Genomic DNA, 22,265 nt, shown 5'->3' on the forward strand with positions numbered 1-22,265 from the left:
ACACGAATCCACAACAACTTTTCTTCATTTGTCCATCCATTAATAGTTGCCACACATTCAAAATAGCTCACCCAGTTGTCGAAGTCTCCTTTACCGTCGAAGTTGTCAGGGATCAAAATTGGGCGCTCTGGATTTCCTCGATCAAGAAATGACTTACTACCGTTACTGTACGTCCCCTCCATATCTTCGGCCCCTGGTAGGGCCATAGCTAAAAAGCGAAAAGGCAACAACAACAGAGCGAAGCAGTAGGATTCTTCACCTTCTCTGGTACCGTTAATCCACGGTACCACAGTTCTGCGTGTAGTTTTCCGATGTTCAAGTCACTCCAAGGTTGACGGCGCTCGATACGGGCTGCCGACTACGCCACTGTGATAAACCTCGTAATATCACTTAGATCTAGACTCAGAGCAGTACAGCACAACAACTTGTCTTAACACAAAACAACCAACTAAAATCATAAGGGCATGATGTGTGTAATGTCCAACTAAAGTGTTGATTACCATACAATACAGGATTAAATACAATATACTTATACTGATACAAAAGTTATAAATGACACTGATAATTATAAATCCAAAGTCTGTTACAGCCTTTTAAACTACCATATCTGTGTGAATGTGAAATTTTAATTTTGAGTCAATTTGTATGCCAAGATCTCGAATGTTATCCAATAGCTCCAGCTGGATTCCTGCTATAGTATAATTCCAGTTGGGTTATGTAATATTTCTGCTGGATTTTCGTGGAATCAATGAAACAAAATAAGCAGTAAGTGGTGTTGATGGTTGCGCCCAATTGGCGTGCTCTGACATTTTCAAGAAACTGAAGAAAGGTGCCTACACAGACGAAGGTGATTGAAATGTCCAGTAAAGATTTAGAGAGACAAACCAGCATGTTTGACTTGTAGCTAAAACTTCCTAAAACTGATGACAAATGGTGAGATGGGCATTTTGATGGATTTTGGCCTCGATAAGAGAGCCGCCAGTGCCACCCTATGGACAAATATAACTAAACAAGGATGCAGCATGACTTTAGAGAGGCAAAGCATGTGCAAGATTTCTTTAACGCATTGTAAATTGGTCGATATCGGAAAAATTGTGGATATCGGCATTTGTTGGTTTTTGAGGTCGCTAGAAGAGCTGCCAGACCAACCCTATGAATGAAAGCTACTGGCTATGGGTCTAGTAAGCTTTTGAGAAGTAAACTAGCACATCTGGCTAGCAAAGGTTCCCGTAAGGGAATAAAATCGGCATTTTTGACGAATTTTTGACATCCGTCGAGCTCAGCCAGATGGCAAACAATTTTGGAATTCCATGATATTTGGTGTGGTAGTAGTTGGACCCATGCCAGACCAGTTTGACCTGGGAGGGTTACTTTGGCATTGCTACTGTGTGCTTCAGTGGCATCGAAACTTTTTTCGAGTCCGAAATTTCATTTTCGCGATGTTGCGGCTGGAAATCGCTCCAGACAATGCAGCCACTGATGGTTTTAGTTTAGAGTACAGTTAGTAAGAAAGGTTGATAGTGCATATTATAGCTTTAAAAGACATTTACTTGAAGATATAGCAAAAAATCTCTTAATTTGTAAGCATATTCGCCGATTTGCACGACAAGATGTTAATGAAAAATAACACCAATCTGGCGTTTTCTAAGTGGTACTTAGCCTAGCATTTGTGGGTGGTTTGGTAGTTGATTCTCGGAGGTCGAAATTTCACGTTGCGGACCCTATCTAATATATACTCACCGTGATTATTTTAGCTATAGCTGCAGTCACGACTGCCAGGGTGATGGATGTTAACGAAATTCGGAAAGAAGTAGATCCCGAACTACCGGCTAATAACCCAAGAAAGCAAGCTAATCTGATTTCAAAGTTTTTCTTTGCGTAAGTTAGTACTATAGCTATAGCTCAGGATATAGTTTTGCTGTAGCTATGCGTACGTGCTTCAAGTTGTGCCATGATGCTCGACTGACTCGTTTAGGCACATCAGTGTAAGCTTATAGCTACGCAGGGCATGTAGCACAGTGCGTGCACATGATGTCTTAAAGTCGTCATGCATATAGTCTAGCTACAAGGAAAAATGAATTTTAAGGATTAGGGATCAAAGAAGTAAAGATATATATATATCTAAGGCCAGGCCAAATTAATTCACAGTTTATCGTCACCGCCCGCATGGGTTTTTAGGAATAGAGCAATAATTTCATAATTCATTATTTCTCAGGTGATAATCATTGCTTACTCTTCTGAACTCGTTTTTGTATATTAAAACATGGTGTATGCAACAAACGTGACAATTATTCCCAGCCTGGACTCGTTAGTACCTTCAATAAATGAATTTCTAAAGATAGATTGCATAAATGAATAGCTAAGTATTAACAGTGACGTAATCAAATAAGCTCTGCAATCATTGTTAAAGTGGCTAGCAACTGTGTGAAGCTACTTTTTAAATGTTTTTCCATGTTAAAAACATTATGAAATATGAAAAATGACCTCCCGCCCGCATGACTTTTTCAAATATCCCGGACGATAAACTGTCAATCAACTTGGCCTGGCCTAATCCAAAACAGCCAAGCTGTAAAAAAAAAGTGTGCGGCCCTCAAAAAGGCTATGGTGAAAAAAGATGTGAAATCCAAGGTGGCGGCCAAGAAATGGCTGTGATGGTAGGTTAATGGTAAAAATTTTAATAACGACAATTCAGGTGAATTTTGGTGCCACTTGGTCAATTGGCACAAAATTCACCTGAATTGTTGTTATTAAAATTTTTACCATTAACCTACCATCACAGCCATTTCTTGGCCGCCACCTTGGATTTCACATCTTTTTTCACCATAGCCTTTTTGAGGGCCGCACACTTTTTTTACAGCTTGGCTGTTTTGGATTAGATTTCACTTCTTTTTGTATTTGTATACCCCAAAGCCGGCCTATGGCCTGCTTTGGGACTTTTTTAACCTATCTTTTTTTCTTTACCACAGGAAGAAGAAAAGATGAAGCAGATGTACCTTAAATATTTCTGATTTTATCAGTAAATGTACAAATTATATATATAATACATATATTTATTACAGAACTGTCCATGGTGGTTTCTTTGTAACTGAACACTCTTCAAGGTAACTTCTTCTAGCTGATCTCTCTACAGGGTGATTTATTTGTAGCTGAACTATCAACAAGGTAACTTCTTCTAGCTGTTCTCTCTACAGGGTGATTTGTTTGTAGCTGAATTCTGTACAGGTGATTTTTTGCTGCTGAGCTCTTTACAGAGTGGTTTCTTTGTAGCTGAACTCTCTACAAGGTAACTTCTTCTAACTGATCTCTCTACAGGGAGATTTGTTTGTAGCTGAACTCTCTACAGGTGATTTGTTTGCAGCTGAACTATCTAGATGATGGTTTCTTTGTAGCTGAACTCTCTACAAGGTAGTTTCTTCTAGCTGAACTCTCTACATGGTGGTTTCTTTATAGCTGAACTCTCTACAAGATAACTTCTTCTAACTGATCTTTCTACAGGGCAATTTGTTTGTGGCAGAATTTTCTACAGGGTGATTTCTTTGCAGCTGAACTCTCTACATGGTGGTTTCTTTGTACTGTAGCTGAACTCTCTACAAGGTAATTTCTTCTAGCTGATCTCTCTACAGGGTGATTTGTTTGTAGCTGAATTCTATACAGGTGATTTGTTTGCAGCTGAGCTCTTTACAGAATGGTTTCTTTGTAGCTGAACTCTCTACAAGGTAACTTCCTCTAACTGAACTCTCTACAGGTAGATTTGTTTGCAGCTGAACTCTCTTCATGATGGTTTCTTTGTAGCTGAACTCTCTACAAGGTAACTTCTTCTAGCTGAACTCCCTACATGGTGGCTTCTTTGTAGCTGAACTGTCTACAAGGTGACTTCTTCTAACTGATCTCTCTACAGGGAGATTTGTTTGTAGCTGAACTCTCTACAGGTGATTTGTTTGCAGCTGAACTATCTAGATGATGGTTTTTTTGTAGCTGAACTCTTTACAAGGTAACTTCTTCTATAGTATGTTCACGTTGAGCTGAACCCTGAAAAACAGCTAAAAATTAAAAGTGTATTTTTTCTCACCAGAGTTAACATTTCTGCCAACCAGATGATTATTGGTAATAGCAAAGGTGTCAACAACAGACACGTACGGTTTGGCTCCATTACAAGTTCGGGAAAGGGCTCTAATGGACACCGTACTTGTATGGCTTCTCCATAGGAAATGTATTGTGACAATTTTGATTGGCAGTCAATATTATGTCAAACATTTGAACAACAAGATTTTGAAATATTTTTAGCGGGTCAAGCAGTACTACAAATGAGCCAAATTCAAGATCGTGTGTAATTGCATCCATGAGTTATTAAATGTTTTTGAGGATTCAGCTCAATGCGAACATACTATAGCTGATGTCTCTACAGGGTCACTAGTTTGTAAATGAATTCTCTACATGGTGGTTTCTTTGTAACTGAACTCTCTACGAGGTAACTTCTTCTAGCTGATCTTTCTATAGGGTGATTTGTTTGTAGTGGAATTCTGTACAGGTGATTTTTTTTGTAGCTGAGCTCTTTACAGAATGGTTTCTTTGTAGCTGAACTCTTTACAAGGTAACTTCTTCTAGCTGATGTCTCTACAGGGTCACTAGTTTGTAAACGAATTCTCTACATGGTGGTTTCTTTGTAACTGAACTCTCTACAAGGAAACTTCTCCTAGCTGATCTCTCTATACAGGGAGATTTGTTTGTAGCTGAACTCTCTACAGGTGATTTGTTTGCAGCTGAACTCTCTACATGATGGTTTCTTTGTAGCTGAACTCTCTACAAGGTAACTTCTTCTAGCTGATCTCTCTACAGGGAAATTTGTTTGTAGCTGAACTCTCTACATTGTGGTTTCTTTGTAGCTGAACTCTAGAAGGTGATTTCTTCTAGCTGAATTATCTCTTTCTATAGTTGCATGAATTCCCTACAAGGTAACTTCTTCTAGCTGATCTCTCTACAGGGTGAATTGTTTGTGGCTGATCTCTCTACAGGGTGACTTGTTTGTAGCTGATCTCTATACAGGTTACTTGTTTCTAGCTGATCTCTTGAATTCTCTTCGGGTGACTGCTCTATTAGGATGACTGCTGTATTAGGATGACTGCTCTATTAGAGTATCTCGATCTCGCACTTGCTACACCAAGTTGGATTTCGTGTTATAACTCCGTGGCTTTAAGTCTGATTCTTCTACACCATTGAAGAGGCTTTCTAAGATGATAACTCCATCTGTACAGCGATTTTCAAAGCATTACCCCAAGCGGTTTATCTGGTAGGCGTGGCAAACAGTCGTTTTTTATTAGCCAATCTCGATTGCGTAATTGTTACACACTGTTGGTTTTTTCGTTGTATCTTCCTGGTTTTTAGTTCGATTTCTTTCAAACTACAAAAGGTTTGAGGTTCAATAGTTAACCTATTCACCCACCGATTTTCAGCTTCTTCCCATACGCGGTTTACCCTGTAGGCGTGACAACATATTGGTGTTATTTTTCGTGAATAATCGCTCATAACTCTTTGCCTGTTTATCGTATTCCAGCCAAAGTTGGTACAGAGATGCGTCTTTATACCCTCCTTCTGTGTGCCAAATTTCAAGGCGATAGGATAATGCGTTCGCGTTTTATAGCAGTTTTTGTAAGTGTGCGAAAAGAGGAAGAAAAATAAGAAGAAAAAACGAAGAAACTAAGCCAATTTTTGAAGTCGCATATCTCGGGAACGCTTGAAGCGATTTCACTCAAATTTGGAATGTGGAGTGCTGAAGTTGAAGGGAGTGTCCACAGCAAAAATCGTCTTGTTTCATCAAGGCAGCACAGAGCTACGGAGGTGCGAAAATTGCGTTTTCTTTCTTCCTGTCAATATACTCACGGGTGTTACGCGCCGGCTTCTTGGGCCGCACGACACACTACCGTGTGTCTTGATATATATATATATATATATATAAAAGCTTAGAGGATTCATGCACCTAACTAATATTGGACAGATTCACCCCGGACACACGATTATTAGAGGTGGACCGATACCACTTTTTACCGATTCTTCCGATACAAGTATTTGTACTGAAATTATCTGCCGATACCGATACCAATACTAAACATTGAAACCTAGTATAGAAATTTCACTGTTGTGATACATAAAATATCACAGTATTAAAGCTTAATTGTGCAGTTTGATTGATCTCAGTTCAATGAAGTTTCAAAATATTCATTGTGTAAACAGCTAAACATGATAAACATCATCGTGGATTACTAATTGCTTGATTTGAGGTAGTTTTTTTGTGAACTTATTGATTAGGCAATTGATTGCGTGGGAGGTTGATAATTCTATATACGATGTTTGTTACAGCCTTGCATCCTAACCTTTTCAGGAAAAAGTAAGCCAAGAGTCACAAACTTATTTCTTTGAGAAACAACTACACTGTCATTTAATTACAAAGGATTCACGTGTTCTAATATATTAGAATGCACACGGAGCAATGTAACAATACTTGGAAAAGAGTAACAAAGGCTTTGTTTTCAATACAACTAGGTTATTTGCTACTGGAAACTTAGCTAGAGATGGTTTAATAAAAGTGGTGAGTGTCTACTGGTGGTAGCTAGCTATCTGTACCTTTGGATTACTGAGACCGATACCACTGGTATTGGCATCGATACCGATACTGGTATCGGTCCACCTTTAGCGATTATACAGAGATGGAGTACAATATTTAAATACTTTATACATCATGAGTTCGCACACCAAGTATTGTGGATTTCATGTCTGTTGATAAATCCCATACTTCGCAACCACAAAATATTTACCTGGAATAGGTATAGCTATTCCTTACGCAATATGCGATCACAGTATGGAATTTCTCAACAGACATAAAATGCACAGTACCAAATTATATGTCCGTTGAACATTGCGTACTGCATGTCACGTACTGATTATAAAAAAGTATACATTCAAAGAATAGCTACATGACAAATAGACTATATATAGCTATATTACAAGCTCCCAGAGCAGGCCAGATCAGTGGTAATGGGAGCATGATATGTAGAATGTGATCCACGCAGACACATAATGACCGATCAGAGCAGAGAGAAACATAACTTGCATCTCAAGCAATACAGTACCCGACTAGTTCACTTCTCTTTTCAGAAATCATAGTTGCAATACGTTTGAAAACAATAGTAGCAGTAGGGCCCATGCCTCTAGATGATGAGAAAACTAGTGGAGAGAAAGTGCCTCTTTCGACCTCTTGAACCCTCTCATCATACTTTCTCTCCTTCTCGAGTTCTGCACAGTGATGACTGAAGGGGTGAGATAAGAAGGAGCAAACTGGTTAAATACTTTAATGCCAAAGAAAGCCAATTAACCTCCTGTCACGACTCCAAAGGCTCTCAGCCTTTACATCAAGCCGAGTACCATCCTCAACATTAGTTGAGCTAAGAGAAAAGCTCACTAGTAAGTGGTTGCAAAGTTAAAAGGACTGCTGTGATATCACAAAGTTCATTATGCTTGATAGAAGGGAATCCTCCACAAGGACAACTCAAGCAATGGTCAACGGTAAAAGTCTTGCCACAGACACAGCTAGAAGGTAGCAATGATGGTTGCCACCCATAACGAAGACACAAGGCATCCCGAAAAGCACCTTTGTGTAAAGCAAAGCCATGATCAGACAATGGAAGAGTCGTGAGCCAACTGGAGCAGCCTAGATATAGTGAACAGCTCTTGGACACAATTGGGGCAGCAAGGTATTAAAATGGGTAAGCAGCTCATGGTTGTGAGCATCTACAGTGAGTTTCTTAGCAGTAAGCTGAGAAGTAGATACAGTATAGTTAGATTATTGCATATTGCATTGTAATCCAATCAACAGTTTATATCTTTAAGTTGTAGAGCAATTCATCTACTTTCTAGTCAAATCCTATTACAAATCAAATAAAAGGAAACGTCACTAGAGTAATAATCGCACCATGAATTTAAGTGTACAGAAGTATATGGTGTTTGTTAAAGTATATGGTACGTAAACATATCTCAAACTATGTATACTTAATTAAGTTTCTGTAAACTTAAATTTATGGTGCAATTATTACTCCAGTGACGTCTCATTTTATTTGATTTGTAATTCGTGATTAAAAAGGGTTCGATTAAATAAACTAGGGAAATTTAGAAAGTAGATGAGTTGTCTTATCAAAGATAAAACTGTTGATTGGGTGTGCATGTGATTTGTAGATGGTGGGTGTCCATGAATCGACTGTTTTTTTTTCTACATATTAATCAGATAAACTGATCTTTGGAAGGCTGCTGTGACAAGATGAGGAATCTGGGAAGGCTATATACTGTGGATTTTCTGTCCGTTTGAACATTGCGTACTGCGGCTTAATTGAAGCACATACTGCATGATTTTTTTTTTGCATAAATCGCATGGATGTAAGTGTGATTTGTAGAACCATCACAAGGAGCTTAAGATTCACGCAAGGATTCACAGCAGCACACAAAACAACCCTACTTTAATACTGTAAAGCGTAAACGTGTACTTCATTTGTTGAACCATTGACTTCGAAAAAGGGATCGAGATAGATGGTGTATCACGTGATCCATTGCGCGGAAAATCCCTTGGAAAGCTATACTGATTATACTCGATTATACTTCATGTAGACGCACGTGCCACGCTCTTTGGCACGGTTTAAATTCGAAATTTAAAATGGAGTCGAAGCGTGGTACTGTACTTCTAAGTCACAGTTAGTGATAATCGTCAGTAGGATTCAGTGCGGATGGTGCTGGCAGCGTTTCAGTGGACTTGTCAAGCGTATTTTTTGATAAGGAAAATACCATATAGCCTAACTTACTGCTGATGAAAGAAAACGAGAAAACGTACTCTTCTAGATAACAATAATAGCATATGCAAATGGAGCTGGAAATGGAGAAAAGGTCAAGTCATAAAGTGTCACGTGCACAATTTGTACTGATTAACCGAGTTGTGGTTTACACCAGATACATGCAAAATGTACATTGGCTGCTATAAGTCTGGGACGAAGCTTTCTTGGCATGCTGATATTTGTGATTATCTATGGACTCCTTATAGTTCATAAATTAGGCCCCCCGGCCTTCATTTGGAGCCATGTGGCGTTTAGTTGAAAAGCATTGCATATCGCTGTGGTAGTTGGTCTGTAAGCTATACTGCCAGTTGATTATAGTAAATATGTAATGAACTATTCAAGTAATAGAATAGCATAGCTACAGCTAGTAAAATATTTGCATGCATGCAAGCAACATTTGTTTACACTATAGTATAGGTAGCTGTAGGCCTTGTGTGCATACACTTTTCATATTTTTTCTTTAATAAAGTCTCACATGAAAGTGAGTGTGTTTCTTGTGTGTGTAGTTAAGTTGATGATGTTATGCCCAACCATCAAATATTGGCTGACTACACCCCTGTCTGGTCCACCGCCCGCATCCTTTTTTGGAGAATGAAATTTCAGAAATACATTGGGAAAGATGCCCACATCAGATTTTTTTAAAAGCCAGATTTCAGAAACAAATATTGGGCTACAACAAAGATGCTAAATCAAACTGCTTAAGTATCATAGTTTGCCTTTTATCAGTGAAAACTTGCAAGAAATGGGCATAGCTAGTACAGATCGATATACTCTAATAGAACAGTCAGTAAATCACAAAAATACTCTAACTGAGCAGTCACTTCATTGTTGTTTGTTGCTGAATTCCGCCCGCCCACACCTAAAGCTAAACTTCAAATGACCCATAAAAACAAATTGGAGTGGCCTAATCTTGTTGCTTACGCGTAAGGTGGCCTCTGGCTTTCCCGCAATCACTCGCGCCTGTTCGCTAATCTTCTCCTTCGCGCAATATGAAATTAAAGCATTGGTGTGGTACTGGGCGTTATATAGAATCACATTTACGTAGGGTCCGCAATGAAAAAAATCGATAATCACGAAATTACTCCCATACTATTTCAACCTGTAGGGCATATCAAAGTATTTTCGTACGTATACCAATAAATCTTCTCCATACGACGGGAATCGCGATTGTTTTGTGCTGGAAATCGTGAAAAATTTCGCGCTCTCCGGATGAAGCATGGGTTCCTTCCCATACTTGGCATATATTGTCCAGGTCTATATCTGATTATAACCCACAGCAGAAATAAATCGATTTGCTACTGTGGGTTTGGTACGGAGCTACTCTTTGCCGAAAATCGGCCCAAAATCACGTATTTTTGGACTCGGAGCAACCCAGCAATCAACAAAAGGAAAGCCCACAAACCTTCACTATACAGCAATGTAGTTTGGATATCACTTCATGCACAATGCAAGTTTCATATGGATCTGAGCTTTCCTTCCATCAAACTAAGCGGCATGAAATTTCTTCCTAGCGCGTCTGAGGCTAAAATGGGAGGTGTGGCTGCAATAACTCCAAGTTTTAGTTTCTCCAGCAAGTACTTTAGGTTTCAATATTGTGTTGTGACCACCTAATTCATGGTATTATTTTACAACCAGAATGGATCACGTGATTATGGATTGATTTTTCATGTCCATGAGCTTTATCCGAAATTACGTCACATGCAGACATAAAAATGGCTGCTGTAGTGTGGGGACATTCGTAAAATTTGTATGGGCAACTATGGGAAGAAAATTTTTGAACGGCAATATCTCGGCCAAGAAGGACTCTGAAGATATCGAACTCTAACTAGCAGGTATGGCTATAAGACATTACAATAAGTGCGTAAAAGCGATTTTTGGTTGATTTTCAAAACAACGCTAGATTCCTATTCTTTCAGCTAATTTATAACCATACCTGCTGGTTAGAGCTCGATATCTTCCGTCTTAGCTGAGATATCGCCATTCAAAAATTTTCTTCCCATAGTCGCCCATACTAATTTTACGAACGTCCCCACACTACAGCGGCCGTTTTATGTCTGTGACGTAATTTCGGATAAGGCTCATTGTAGCTATACACGGTTAGGTATGTAATGGTATAATCCAGGTAAAATTTCACTAGTATTTTTATCAACATCTGAGTGAGACACCACTGGAGAAGCATAGAGTTACGCATAGTAAAACTAGGGTCCTACCAAAAATGGCAAGGTTGTTGTATGTAAGATCAAGATACTCTAATAGTGCAGTCATGCAAACAGTCTCCAGTGTCTCTACTATTCTGTTCTCTTTAGTAAGAAAGCGGAATCCAAGAATTAAATATCAGGGTAAAAGTGCAATTGGAAAGAAACCTCAACAGTATCAGATTACTGGTTGGGGGCACACCATAAATGAGTCCACATTATGATTGCATGGCTATACCCAGAGGCAACATTTATATAGACAAGATTAGCTAATAAGAATAATTATGCTGCTAGAGTTTCAATTCACTACAATAATAATTCTACATAGTTGCAGGGGCTTTTCAAAGCAAATATTGGTATGAATTGGCCACCTTGCACTACTAAATGTCACAACACACACTTTTGATTAATTAACTATATATATACCTTCATACTAAACTGTAACTGTGTAAGTTTTGTACATTCGATAATTGTAATGATGTGTATAGGTCCTTCTAGCATACTGCTAAGCAAAATTTCATCACACAAACTGGCTGTCAAATTGTAATGGTACAAATATCAATCTATTGTGCAATATTGTAATTTTCCTATGCCTTATATATACTCCCTGGTGGAGGCTCTGCACAGTAATAAATACAATACAATAAATAATTATAATTTTAATGGTACAAATGCATAACTATATAATTATTTAAATTAATTTTGCAAGCTATTAAATTTCTGTTTTGCTTGTACGATGTGCATGTAATTTTATGTTGAACTATATAGACTGTGTATGGTATAATATATTTGGTAACATAATAGATGTGTAAGAAATATTGTAGGAAATTCTTCATTAAATAATTTTAAATCAGCTATAGATAATTACTTTCATGACTATAGATTTATGTTAATGTAATAATTCATAGTTAATTTTTGTTTATTGCATGCATCTAATTTATGTATGTATGTGTATGTAATTGAATAGGTGTACAGGCTTCTAAGCCTTAACCGAAATCACATCATAATCATAATCATAATCAATGTGTGAGATTTAGGCATTTATTATAGATATCCTTTTATTATGAGTCATAAGTTAAAGACTTATGATACTCTGTATATAACATGTAGTTTCAATGGCCTATGTCTTCCCACTATGGATCTATTACCTTAAATGTGACTTAAAATATGGTTTCTAAGGTATACATGTGATTTTCTTCAATGACTTATAAACCTCACATAAATTCAGGAATGGCTACACACAAGCATATAGACAGCTCTACAAAGTGCATGTTATACATTATTATTATAGAGCACTCAGTGCATTGTGGCTGTTGGTATAACAGTTATCCAACAGGCCTTTGGTATTTGTCACAATAAAGCCAAAAATAAGTAATACCCTTCTATCAGCTAAGGGTGAAAAACCTAAAATCTCTTGTCTCTAAAACCTCTAACCTCTAATCTCTTGTCTCTAAAACCTCTAATCTCTTGTCTCTATCAGCTAAGGGTGAAAAACCTAAAATCTCTAGCTGTTTTTGCCACATACTGTTTTGTATGTGGCAAAAACAGCTATAGCCATGAGAACAGGTTGATATAATGTGGAAAAGTAATGCTATTACTTCCTGCTCTATATACGTGGTTGTAAACAAAACAAAAATTATATATGTACTACTGACTTGCATAGAGTGGAACCTACATTAGCAGTCTCCTAGGCCACCAAATAGCCAACTTCATAAAGTGAAAAGTTTATGCAATAATCCACCTGTTATGATACAATTTCCCATGCATATATATTAGCATGTAGGTGACTGGCTTGGACAGTTCCACGGATATGATTTGCTCTGATCTGTGTTACAGATGACCATTGTATTTATGCATCAGTTAAGCTTGACAGACTGTTAATTTTGCATGAGCAAAAATTCCCCAACTTCATGCAAATATATAGCTAGCTATACAAGTATGGCCAGACAAACTTGATTGTTTCTCGTCCCCGCCCGCATCCCTTTTTACCCCACCACTTCTAATTTCATTATTGCTGTTATCAATCACTTGCACACTTATTTTGATGCTAAGAAGGCTGGCTATCATTTTTACAGCATAGCAAATGTCACTTGCACCTCAGAAACTAGGCTTTAGCTAACCTTTTTTAGTAACAGACAGCTTTTATTTGGAGTATTTTCTTTAATATTGAATAATGAAAATGATCTCCCATCCTCATGGAAATGTGGATGAGAAACAAGTAATCAAGTTTGCTTAGCCTATAATATATGTACTCATGCAATGGCACAGCTGAATTACCACCATCACTAGCTGCATGCATGCATACGTACTCATTTAACACACTAACTGCTTTAAGTCATACATTTTCAACAGCTGGCTAGACCCATTGATCTGGACTGGGTACAGACGAGAGCTAAAACAAGAAGATTTATATGCCACACCAGAAGCAGCCAAATCACAGAAATTGCTGAAGGACTTTAAAACGTATTTAATTGTGATGTGTGCAATAGAAAATGTATATGATAGGTCATCTGGAATATAACAGTGGAGCACTGCTCACAGTGAATTGACATTTGATACCATAATTGCCATATAATGTGTAGCATAATTTTAGAATCATAACTACTCAATATTTTTACACTCCAGGTATTGGACCTTCAAACACCAAAAAGAAACAGAAGTTCGACTATGGTTAGCCTTGCTTCAGTTCTTTAAAGTAACAGTGACCCTCCATGGTACTCTCCATTTATGTGAGGTAACTTTCAACTTCCTTGAATTCGTAACTTATTTACTATATATGTGGCAGGTCTTGATGTTTATGGCACAAGCTGTACTAGTGGGGTACTTATCACAATACTTTTGTGAGAAGAATAGTTTGGAGGAGGAGCTTACTACACTACAAAATTCCAACAAGTCTGACCTGGCAAATTCTGTGGAGGATGAGATCAAACTTGTCACCAGAAATGCTTTCCTTTATGCAGCTGGAATAGCACTACTTGGAATTGCTCAGGCATTAATCCACGCATGGGCACTTTTTCTCTCTAGCATACTTGGGATGAAGATCAGGGTATTGCTTACTGCAGCTATTTATGATAAGGTAGTAGTGCTAGATGTATAGAGACTAGTATATACAGATACTTCATGCCACCGATTGTAAATATGTGCATGCATATACAAGGAATTTACTACTAAGAACTATAATTTTGTATATATTTTAGAGCTTGCATCTATCCCACTCCACCATTGGACAGTTATCCATTGGACACATTGTAAACCTTGCATCTAATGATGTTCAACGATATGACTTGGTAATGTCATACAGTAACTATCACATGTGGTGTAACTTTGTACGTATCATATAACAAAAGTTTAGTAATGGAAAATATCCTAGTGTAATGAAATTTTGTAATGCTAAAATTAATTACAGTACTAATATCCAAAGCACATACTCATGTCATATAGTAGATGACTTTTGAATTCTTTTGATGAGCTAAAAATATCTGATCACTATCAAAAATGCACATATACAGTTGACTGTTCATAATAAACAGTGATAATACATGATCAATTCAACATCGGTTAGATTGTGATAACAACTATATATGGCAGGATGGCTGGTGCATTCTATTCTAATATGAATTCAATGGATGGTTAACATTTAACAATAGCTACCTAGAACTACACTTTTCATGGAAAGACTAAGTACAACATGATAAAACAATCAAATTTTAATCGTGGGTTAGGTTCATAAGACAAATTGTAAAATGATGCTTGGTGATATGACTTGGTAATGTCACACTATATCACGTTCAGTAATGGAAGTTTTTCCATGTGTAGTGAAATTTTGTAATTGTGCATACTGTATGTAGCTATAGAATCCAAAGCACAGATGTTTATCTGTTCCTGCCATGTATTGTAGTGGATGAACTTTTCAATTCTGTTGAGCTATACAGCCAAAAATAGACATATTATACAGCAGACTATTCAAAATATAATATTGTCAGTGATAATGCATGTTCAACTCAACATCACCAATGTCTTTTCACAAATTGTGCACACAATCATGGAGTGGTTAGTTTATAGGATGGCTAGTGCACTCTTTTCTGATACAAAATTAATGAACTGTTAACATTCAACAATACCTGGAACTACACTTTTAATGGGAACATTAAGATAGCAATAAAATTTGAATTGGGAAATTAGGTCCATGAGACATAGTGTACATACTTATGATATTTTGTCTATAGATCAGATAGTCAATAGACAAGGTGTAATGACTTAAAGCAATTTATCGCTAGCAACTCATACACATGTTCACACCAAAAATGTACAGTTGCAATCATGTGATACAATTATATGTATCATGTTTACAGAACTGTACTGCATGAGTGTAATGTGTAATGTACAGTGTTACAAAGGAAAGTGATTTGTAATATGAACAGTAGCAATATTATTACACCTTCACAGTATTGGGTGCAAACATATATATTATACCTGTTGTACTAGTTGAAACTTTGCACAGTATTATTTGCTGGTGGTACAAGTTACTCCATTTGCTATTAACAGGTAAAAATTTCAAGTGACCAATTGATTGTTTACACTGACCATGTCAATGACACCACCAAAGGGTCTAATGAACCCAACCCTGCCCTATAATCCTGCTGAGGTTTGCTTGTTAAGCAAAACACTGTCTGGGAAGCGGATTTGGTATAAGTTCAAGGTGAGCAAAGGTTGGCCACACCCTTCATCCCTAGCTTACTTCAAACTTAGCAAAATTAAACTGTTGTCCTTAAAGCCTTGAAGTAGCAGACACTTCGTTCTTCACTGCAGTTGTTGAGTGCACTCATTACCACCGGCCACTAGTGCAAATAGCCAATTACAAATAAAACTTATAATACATGCGATGTCGGTAGCAAATAATTTTAACCTCCAGCATACATCATCTACTTTTAGAAAATTTGCTGTTGTTCTCTTTTACATTGTAGTAATTAAAGGATTGGTATACTACAATAGTGTTTATTCAAAACGTTATATATACATTGCAGTGCTGACCGTTGAATATTGTAGTCATATTTTCCAACAGGGAGTTGACTTTGCTCACATGTGGTGGATATTTCTAGTAACATTGCCACTGCTTGTATATTTACTTTGGAGTGAAATAGGCCCCAGTTGTTTGGTTGGCCTTGGACTTGTCTTTGTACAACCGCCACTTCAGTATATCCTAGGACGACTGTACACTAAACTATGGTATGTTGAGGTGAATATCAGTGTGATAATATATCTACTCTACAGTGTTACAGGTTAAAGTCAGCTAAAGTGACAGACAAGAGAGTGAGAGTGATGAATGAGATCATCAGTGGTATGAGACTGATAAAGATGTATGCCTGGGAGTGGGCATTCCATGAATATGTGAAGAAGATCAGAAAGTTAGTAACACATTCATTATCATCATTATCATTTATTGTGTGGTAGGAAGGAGAGCAACATCATCACTAAAGCTAGTATGATTAGAGGAGTCAACCAAGCAATATTTTATTCACTATTGAGTTTACTTGGCTTCATTACTTTCTCTATGTATACTGGACTAGGAAATTCTCTCACTCCCAAAAAAGTGTTCACAGTGTTGAGCTTGTATGGAGTAGCAAGGTTCTTTTTTGTCCGTTTGTTAGCAACTGGTGTACTCGGAATATCAGAAATGTGGGCAGCTACTATAAGAATTGAAGTATAACATATGTTCATAGCTTGTTAATTATGTATATAACTCTTCACAGAAATTTCTATTAACACCAGAGCTAGGTGGTTCATTAACTAGCAATCCAGTCAAGGCAGTTGATTTATCATATGTGGTACCAAATCCAATGATAGTTGATGAAGACGATAGTGGACATGAATCATTAACCAATGGAGTAACTCCCAGGATCATAGTCAATAATCTAACAGCATCCTGGACACATGTTAGAGTTTAACAACATATACAGTATCTTCATATGTGTATGTTTGTAGGATAGAGAGAAAGTTGTTTTAAAAGACATCAACTTCAGTGTAGATCAGGTGAGGTGTTTAGTTGGTAGAGAGCCAAGTGAGATTATAAGATGATGATATAGTCAAACAGGTTACTGGCAGTAGTTGGTCCAGTGGGATCAGGAAAGGTGTGTTGTCTACTAGTTGACTACTCTAACTGATCTCCATCATACTTTACTACTACTATAGTCATCAATACTGCAGTGTCTACTGAGAGAACTAGAAGTATTGGGTGGGTCAGTAGACATTGAGGGTAGTGTATCTTATGCAAGTCAGGATCCATGGATATTTTCTGGAACAATGAAAGACAATATTTTATTTGGACAAGATTATGATGAGGCTTGGTATGACAGAGTAGTGGAGTGTTGTTGTCTTGTGAAGGTATATAAAACATAAGTTGTTTTCATCACATTTATATATATAATGAAATTGTTGATTTTAGGACATTGAAGAGATGCCTTTTGGTGATGAGACTTTGATAGGAGAACGAGGAGTGAACCTTAGTGGTGGTCAGAAGGCTAGAGTGAACCTTGCCAGGTGTGTGTAGACCATGTGAGAAGCAGTAATGGTGTAATGTGTTGTGTGTAGGGCTGTGTACAGGGACAGTGACATCATGTTATTGGATGATCCTCTGAGTGCAGTAGATGCTGCAGTGAGCAGACACCTGTTTGATGGGTATAGAATGTTTAATGTAGTAATGGATTGTAGATGTTAGTGGTGTTATGATTATAAGGTGTATATGTGGAGTGTTAGCTGATAAGTTGGTGATCTTAGTGACCCATCAGTTACAATATGCCGAACATGCAGATCGTATTCTAGTACTGAAGGAGGTTTGTGTGTTGAGCTAGACAAAGTGATGATAATGTTGTTATCTGAATGTTAAGTAGGGGTGTGTACAAGGATATGGAAATTATGAGGAGTTAACATCAAGTGGTGTTGACCCTACTGAACTATTTGATGATGTAGAGGATAATAGAACAGATCATGGTGACGATGCAGGGGAAGGTGAAGAAGAAGAAAATGGCCAACCTTTGAATACATTTACAGTCCAGTTGGTAGAAAAGAGACAGGAACAAGAATTAGCAGATGATGATACAGAACCATTCCATTCTCTCCCATCCATGTACTCCCTTGCTTCTGTACACAGTCAGCTTGAAACTACTAATGAGGTTAGCTGGACACTATTTACATAATGTTTGCAGAAGTTCACCTGTAACCTCTGATTTTTGCACTGGCAATTTACTAAAATTATTCAACTTAGGTTACGTATCCATAATATCTCACTATTGGTACTTGTGAGAAGCCTGTGTATTATTCTATTAATTTTGTGCAAAATGGCAAATCAAAATATGGCATATAGATTTATAAGAGATATAGAGAATGGTGCAGTGATGCTTATGTGCAGAGTAGTAGTAAATCAGCATTCTTACAGAATGGGTCAACTAAAGCAGCTACTATATTATGTCATCAAAACACCATGTTAACCTAGCTACTCATAAAACATGCATAACTTCAGCATGTCATAATTGTAATAGAGTTGCAACTGTCCTTAGCTTAGCTGGTCATCACCAGTTACTTTGATTGTTTGTTTGGGCTACAACTAGCAATAACAAAGTAATAAGGATCCTTTTATATACTTGCACAAAACTTTCGCTCTACAGAAAATAACAAATGTGGTACCAGAGGAACAACGAGCACACGGCGCTATTTCAAACAGGACTTTATTATCATTTGTAAAAGAAGGCAGTGGAAGTCATGTAGTAACAGCTGCACTCATTGTGTTGATATTAGCTGTAGAGGTCAGTACTTTTATTATCTTAGACTGCCTTAATATTTTACTGGTAATCACAGGCATCAGTGATTAGTGCAGATTGGTGGCTAGCTAACTGGTAAGGAATGGATATTATTATAAATAGTTCAAGTATTACACAGGGCTGGTGAAGAGGAGACTTGCTTGCCGGGGCTAGTTAATGTATCCATCAACAGTTCTTCAGATTTAAGTCTTACTACTAACCAAAGAATTGGAATATATGGTGGACTGGCTGGAGTCTCTGCTTCACTAATAACATTAAGAGCAGTATTGCATTACTTAGTTTGTTTTGCTGCAGCTCGTAGCTTGCACAGCAAAATGTTTAGATCAATACTACGAGCTCCAGTACTGTTTTTTGATACTAACCCAGTTGGTAAGTACTAGCTTATATGCATTACAATTAACAGTGACTTTGTATGTTATTGTATAGGACGTGTGCTAAACAGGTTTTCTAAGGACATTGGGTTTATAGATGCTGTGTTGCCATACAAACTTTTAGAACTCTTCACTGTAAGTTGCTAACTATGCAAAACCCAACAGGGGCAACATACTAATTGCAACAACAAATCATATTTGAGTTTCCTTTAGTTTGGATTACACCTTGCTGGTATTGTTGTGACTGCCTGCGTGGCCAACTACTGGTTATCCATCCTTGTCATCATTATTGTGGGTTCACTGCTTCTGTTTCGACATTATTTCTTACGTGCTTCACAAAATATACAAAGACTTGAAGCCCTGGGTAAGTTAATTAAAATTTAAGCTAGATATTTCAAACTGCATTTTGTTTAGCTCGTAGTCCAGTATATTCCCACATTTCAGCAACCATTCAAGGACTGTCTACCATTAGAGCTTACAAGGAACAATATAAATTCCTTAATGTCCACCATTTTTATCAGAATGAACACACCAAAGCATGGTTCATCAAGGTGGCTACTACTCGCTGGTTTGGAATGTGACTTGACATGTTTGGAGCAGTTTTTGTCACATTTGTGGCATTTACTGCAATTCTTTTAGCTGATGGTAAAGAATGTAATTGTTATGAAATGTTTCTAATGATGTTCTGGTTTACAATTAGTCCTTGATCCTGTATTAGTAGGACTTTCACTAGTTTATGCTGTCTCTTTGAGTGGTAAGCTACAATACACTATTCGCACTAGTGCTGAGGTGGAGAATCTGGTAAGACATTTCCATTGAGATGTTCAGAAGAAACGTTGTCATTTATTTGCACTAGCTGGTATCAGTGGAGAGAGTCATGGCTTATGGTCAATTAGAAAGTGAAGCAGAACTGGAAACTATTCCACATGACAAAGCTCCTCCTCTTCAATGGCCTGACAAAGGAGTGATTGAACTTCATAACACTAAATTTAAATATGCCATTGATTATCCCTATGTGTTGAAGTCAATATCTTTTAGAATTGAATCATGTGAAAAGGTTGATAACTAATTACTATTAGACTGTGACAAGTTGTGTGTATACATTATATATTAGGTTGGTATTGTGGGTAGGACTGGAGCTGGCAAGTCTTCAATCTTGGAAGCATTGTTCAGATTAGCAGAACCCGAAGGAGTGTTTGAAATTGATGGAATACAAATAACAGACATAGGACTACATGATCTTCGTAAAAAGATGTCAATTATTCCACAGGTGATGTTTTGTGTATATTGTAGTGAGATTTAGACTAGTGTGTGTATGATACAGGACCCAGTACTGTTCAGTGGAACTGTGAGGTATAACTTGGACCCATTCAATGAACTTGAAGATCACCAACTATGGGATGCATTAGAAGAGGTAGAAATTGCCTTATAGCTAAAACTCCAACTGGTGTGAGCTATATACACTAAACTAAAAATGTAAATCAAATGTGGAAACAATAATGCATGATGACATGGTAATAGTTGATTTGGTTCATAAATATTATTATCAACACCAACGCTGCCATGTTGCACATTTCATGACATGATTCATACTCTGGGTGCATTCAATAGACAACATTTATGCATTTTCTGCTGCACACCTCAGTTAATCCTTTAAGCTACATACAGTGAAACCGGATCCCATCTATCTGGATTCTTGGTTAACCAAACAACAGAAATGATTGCTCTATTAGAGTAGTGACTGTTCTATTAGGGTAGTTGATAATGCTGAAAATTTAAAACAAAATTCTTGATGTTATTTAATACACAGTTTCAGAGATATGAACTCTTCAGACTAATGGACCATCCCTGGTCCCAAGGGGTTCGAGGTTCCACTGTATGCACACAATAATATTATGAGTATATTACTACATGTTTACACCCATGCAGGTGCAACTGAAAGGGGTTATAGCAAACTTAGGAAATGGGTTAGAATCACAAGTGTCCGAAGGTGGTTCTAACTTTAGTGCGGGTCAGAGACAGTTGATGTGTCTGGCAAGAGCACTATTGAGGAGGAACAAGATCCTTGTGATTGATGAAGCAACTGCAAATGTTGACCTAATGTGAGTTACTAAGATGTTATGAGAAGTGAGAGCTGTATGATGATGACATGTATTGAGTACAGAACGGATGGTATAATTCAGGAGATGATCCGCAAGAAGTTCAACCATTGTACTATCCTTACTATTGCTCACCGTCTGGAAACAATAATGGACTCCGATAGAGTACTGGTGGGTTAGGATGATAGTGAATAATTGTGTAGATGTTGTTGATTTGTAGGTTTTATCTTCTGGTAAAGTGATAGAGTTTGATACACCATTCAACCTCCTACAGAAACAGCAGTCAGTGTTTCATAGTATGGTAAAGAGAACTGGTCCTGTAGAGGCAGAAAGACTTAAAGAAATTGCTATTGCAAAAGAAAAGCTCAAGAAATAACTGATCAAGCAAACTAACTAACTAACACACTAACATCTAATTTTGTAGTATGTACATACTAACCCAAACACAGAACGCACTAGGATACCACTTTAGGCACTTTTAGGGTTTGTATAACATCTAGTAGCAACTATATTTATCTCTATTTAAACTCCTTGTTATTATTATTATTTACCTACAACCAAGTACAACCACCAATGGGGCAATCTACAAATGGGGCAAGTACAACAGTGCACGACCAACACAGAATGTGTGGATGGAAAAGATGCACATACAGTAAACTTAAGTGATACATGCAATTACAATTGTGAGGGCCTGCTACTATTACGTTGTATTGAATACCCGACCATGGAAGACCACATAATGCATTGTCACTGCACCTCCTGCATGATTCTCACAAGTTGAGGTGCAAGTGCATGCTCTCATATCTACAGTATTGAATCTCATGCCTGCAAGTAATGAAGCTTATACATCCATTAAACAGTCCTAAAATTATAGTGTTTAATGAGGATGAATCATGGTACTGGATTAAGACATGCA

The 22,265-nt window shown here is 37.4% G+C and overlaps 1 protein-coding gene and 1 pseudogene across 1 annotated transcript; both read left to right on the plus strand.

The window, feature by feature from the left end:
* Window positions 1-1,757: 1,757 nt before the first annotated feature.
* On the plus strand, window positions 1,758-16,879 carry LOC136236272 (ATP-binding cassette subfamily C member 4-like). The gene is made up of 8 exons (XM_066026404.1): window positions 1,758-1,878; window positions 13,418-13,528; window positions 13,691-13,799; window positions 13,851-14,141; window positions 14,263-14,352; window positions 16,128-16,291; window positions 16,345-16,470; window positions 16,517-16,879. The coding sequence occupies exons 1-8, from the start codon at window positions 1,784-1,786 to the stop codon at window positions 16,770-16,772; spliced, it is 1,242 nt and encodes a 413-aa protein (XP_065882476.1). The 5' UTR covers window positions 1,758-1,783; the 3' UTR covers window positions 16,773-16,879.
* A 174-nt stretch (window positions 16,880-17,053) lies between these two features.
* Window positions 17,054-21,894, plus strand: LOC136236271 (ATP-binding cassette sub-family C member 4-like; annotated as a pseudogene).
* The last annotated feature ends 371 nt before the right edge of the window (window positions 21,895-22,265 follow it).

This window comes from Dysidea avara, chromosome 10 (assembly GCF_963678975.1).
Source record: "Dysidea avara chromosome 10, odDysAvar1.4, whole genome shotgun sequence".
Classification (NCBI taxonomy): domain Eukaryota; kingdom Metazoa; phylum Porifera; class Demospongiae; order Dictyoceratida; family Dysideidae; genus Dysidea; species Dysidea avara.

What these genes read in the sequence shown, in the direction of transcription:
- LOC136236272 (XM_066026404.1), top strand. Translation starts at nt 1,784, where the DNA reads ATGGATGTTAACGAAATTCGGAAAGAAGTAGATCCCGAACTACCGGCT. An exon ending in GTACTCTCCATTTATGTGAG is followed by an intron (nt 13,800 to 13,850) that starts GTAACTTTCAAC and finishes TATATGTGGCAG; the next exon opens with GTCTTGATGTTTATGGCACA. An exon ending in ATGTTCAACGATATGACTTG is followed by an intron (nt 14,353 to 16,127) that starts GTAATGTCATAC and finishes ATTTTCCAACAG; the next exon opens with GGAGTTGACTTTGCTCACAT.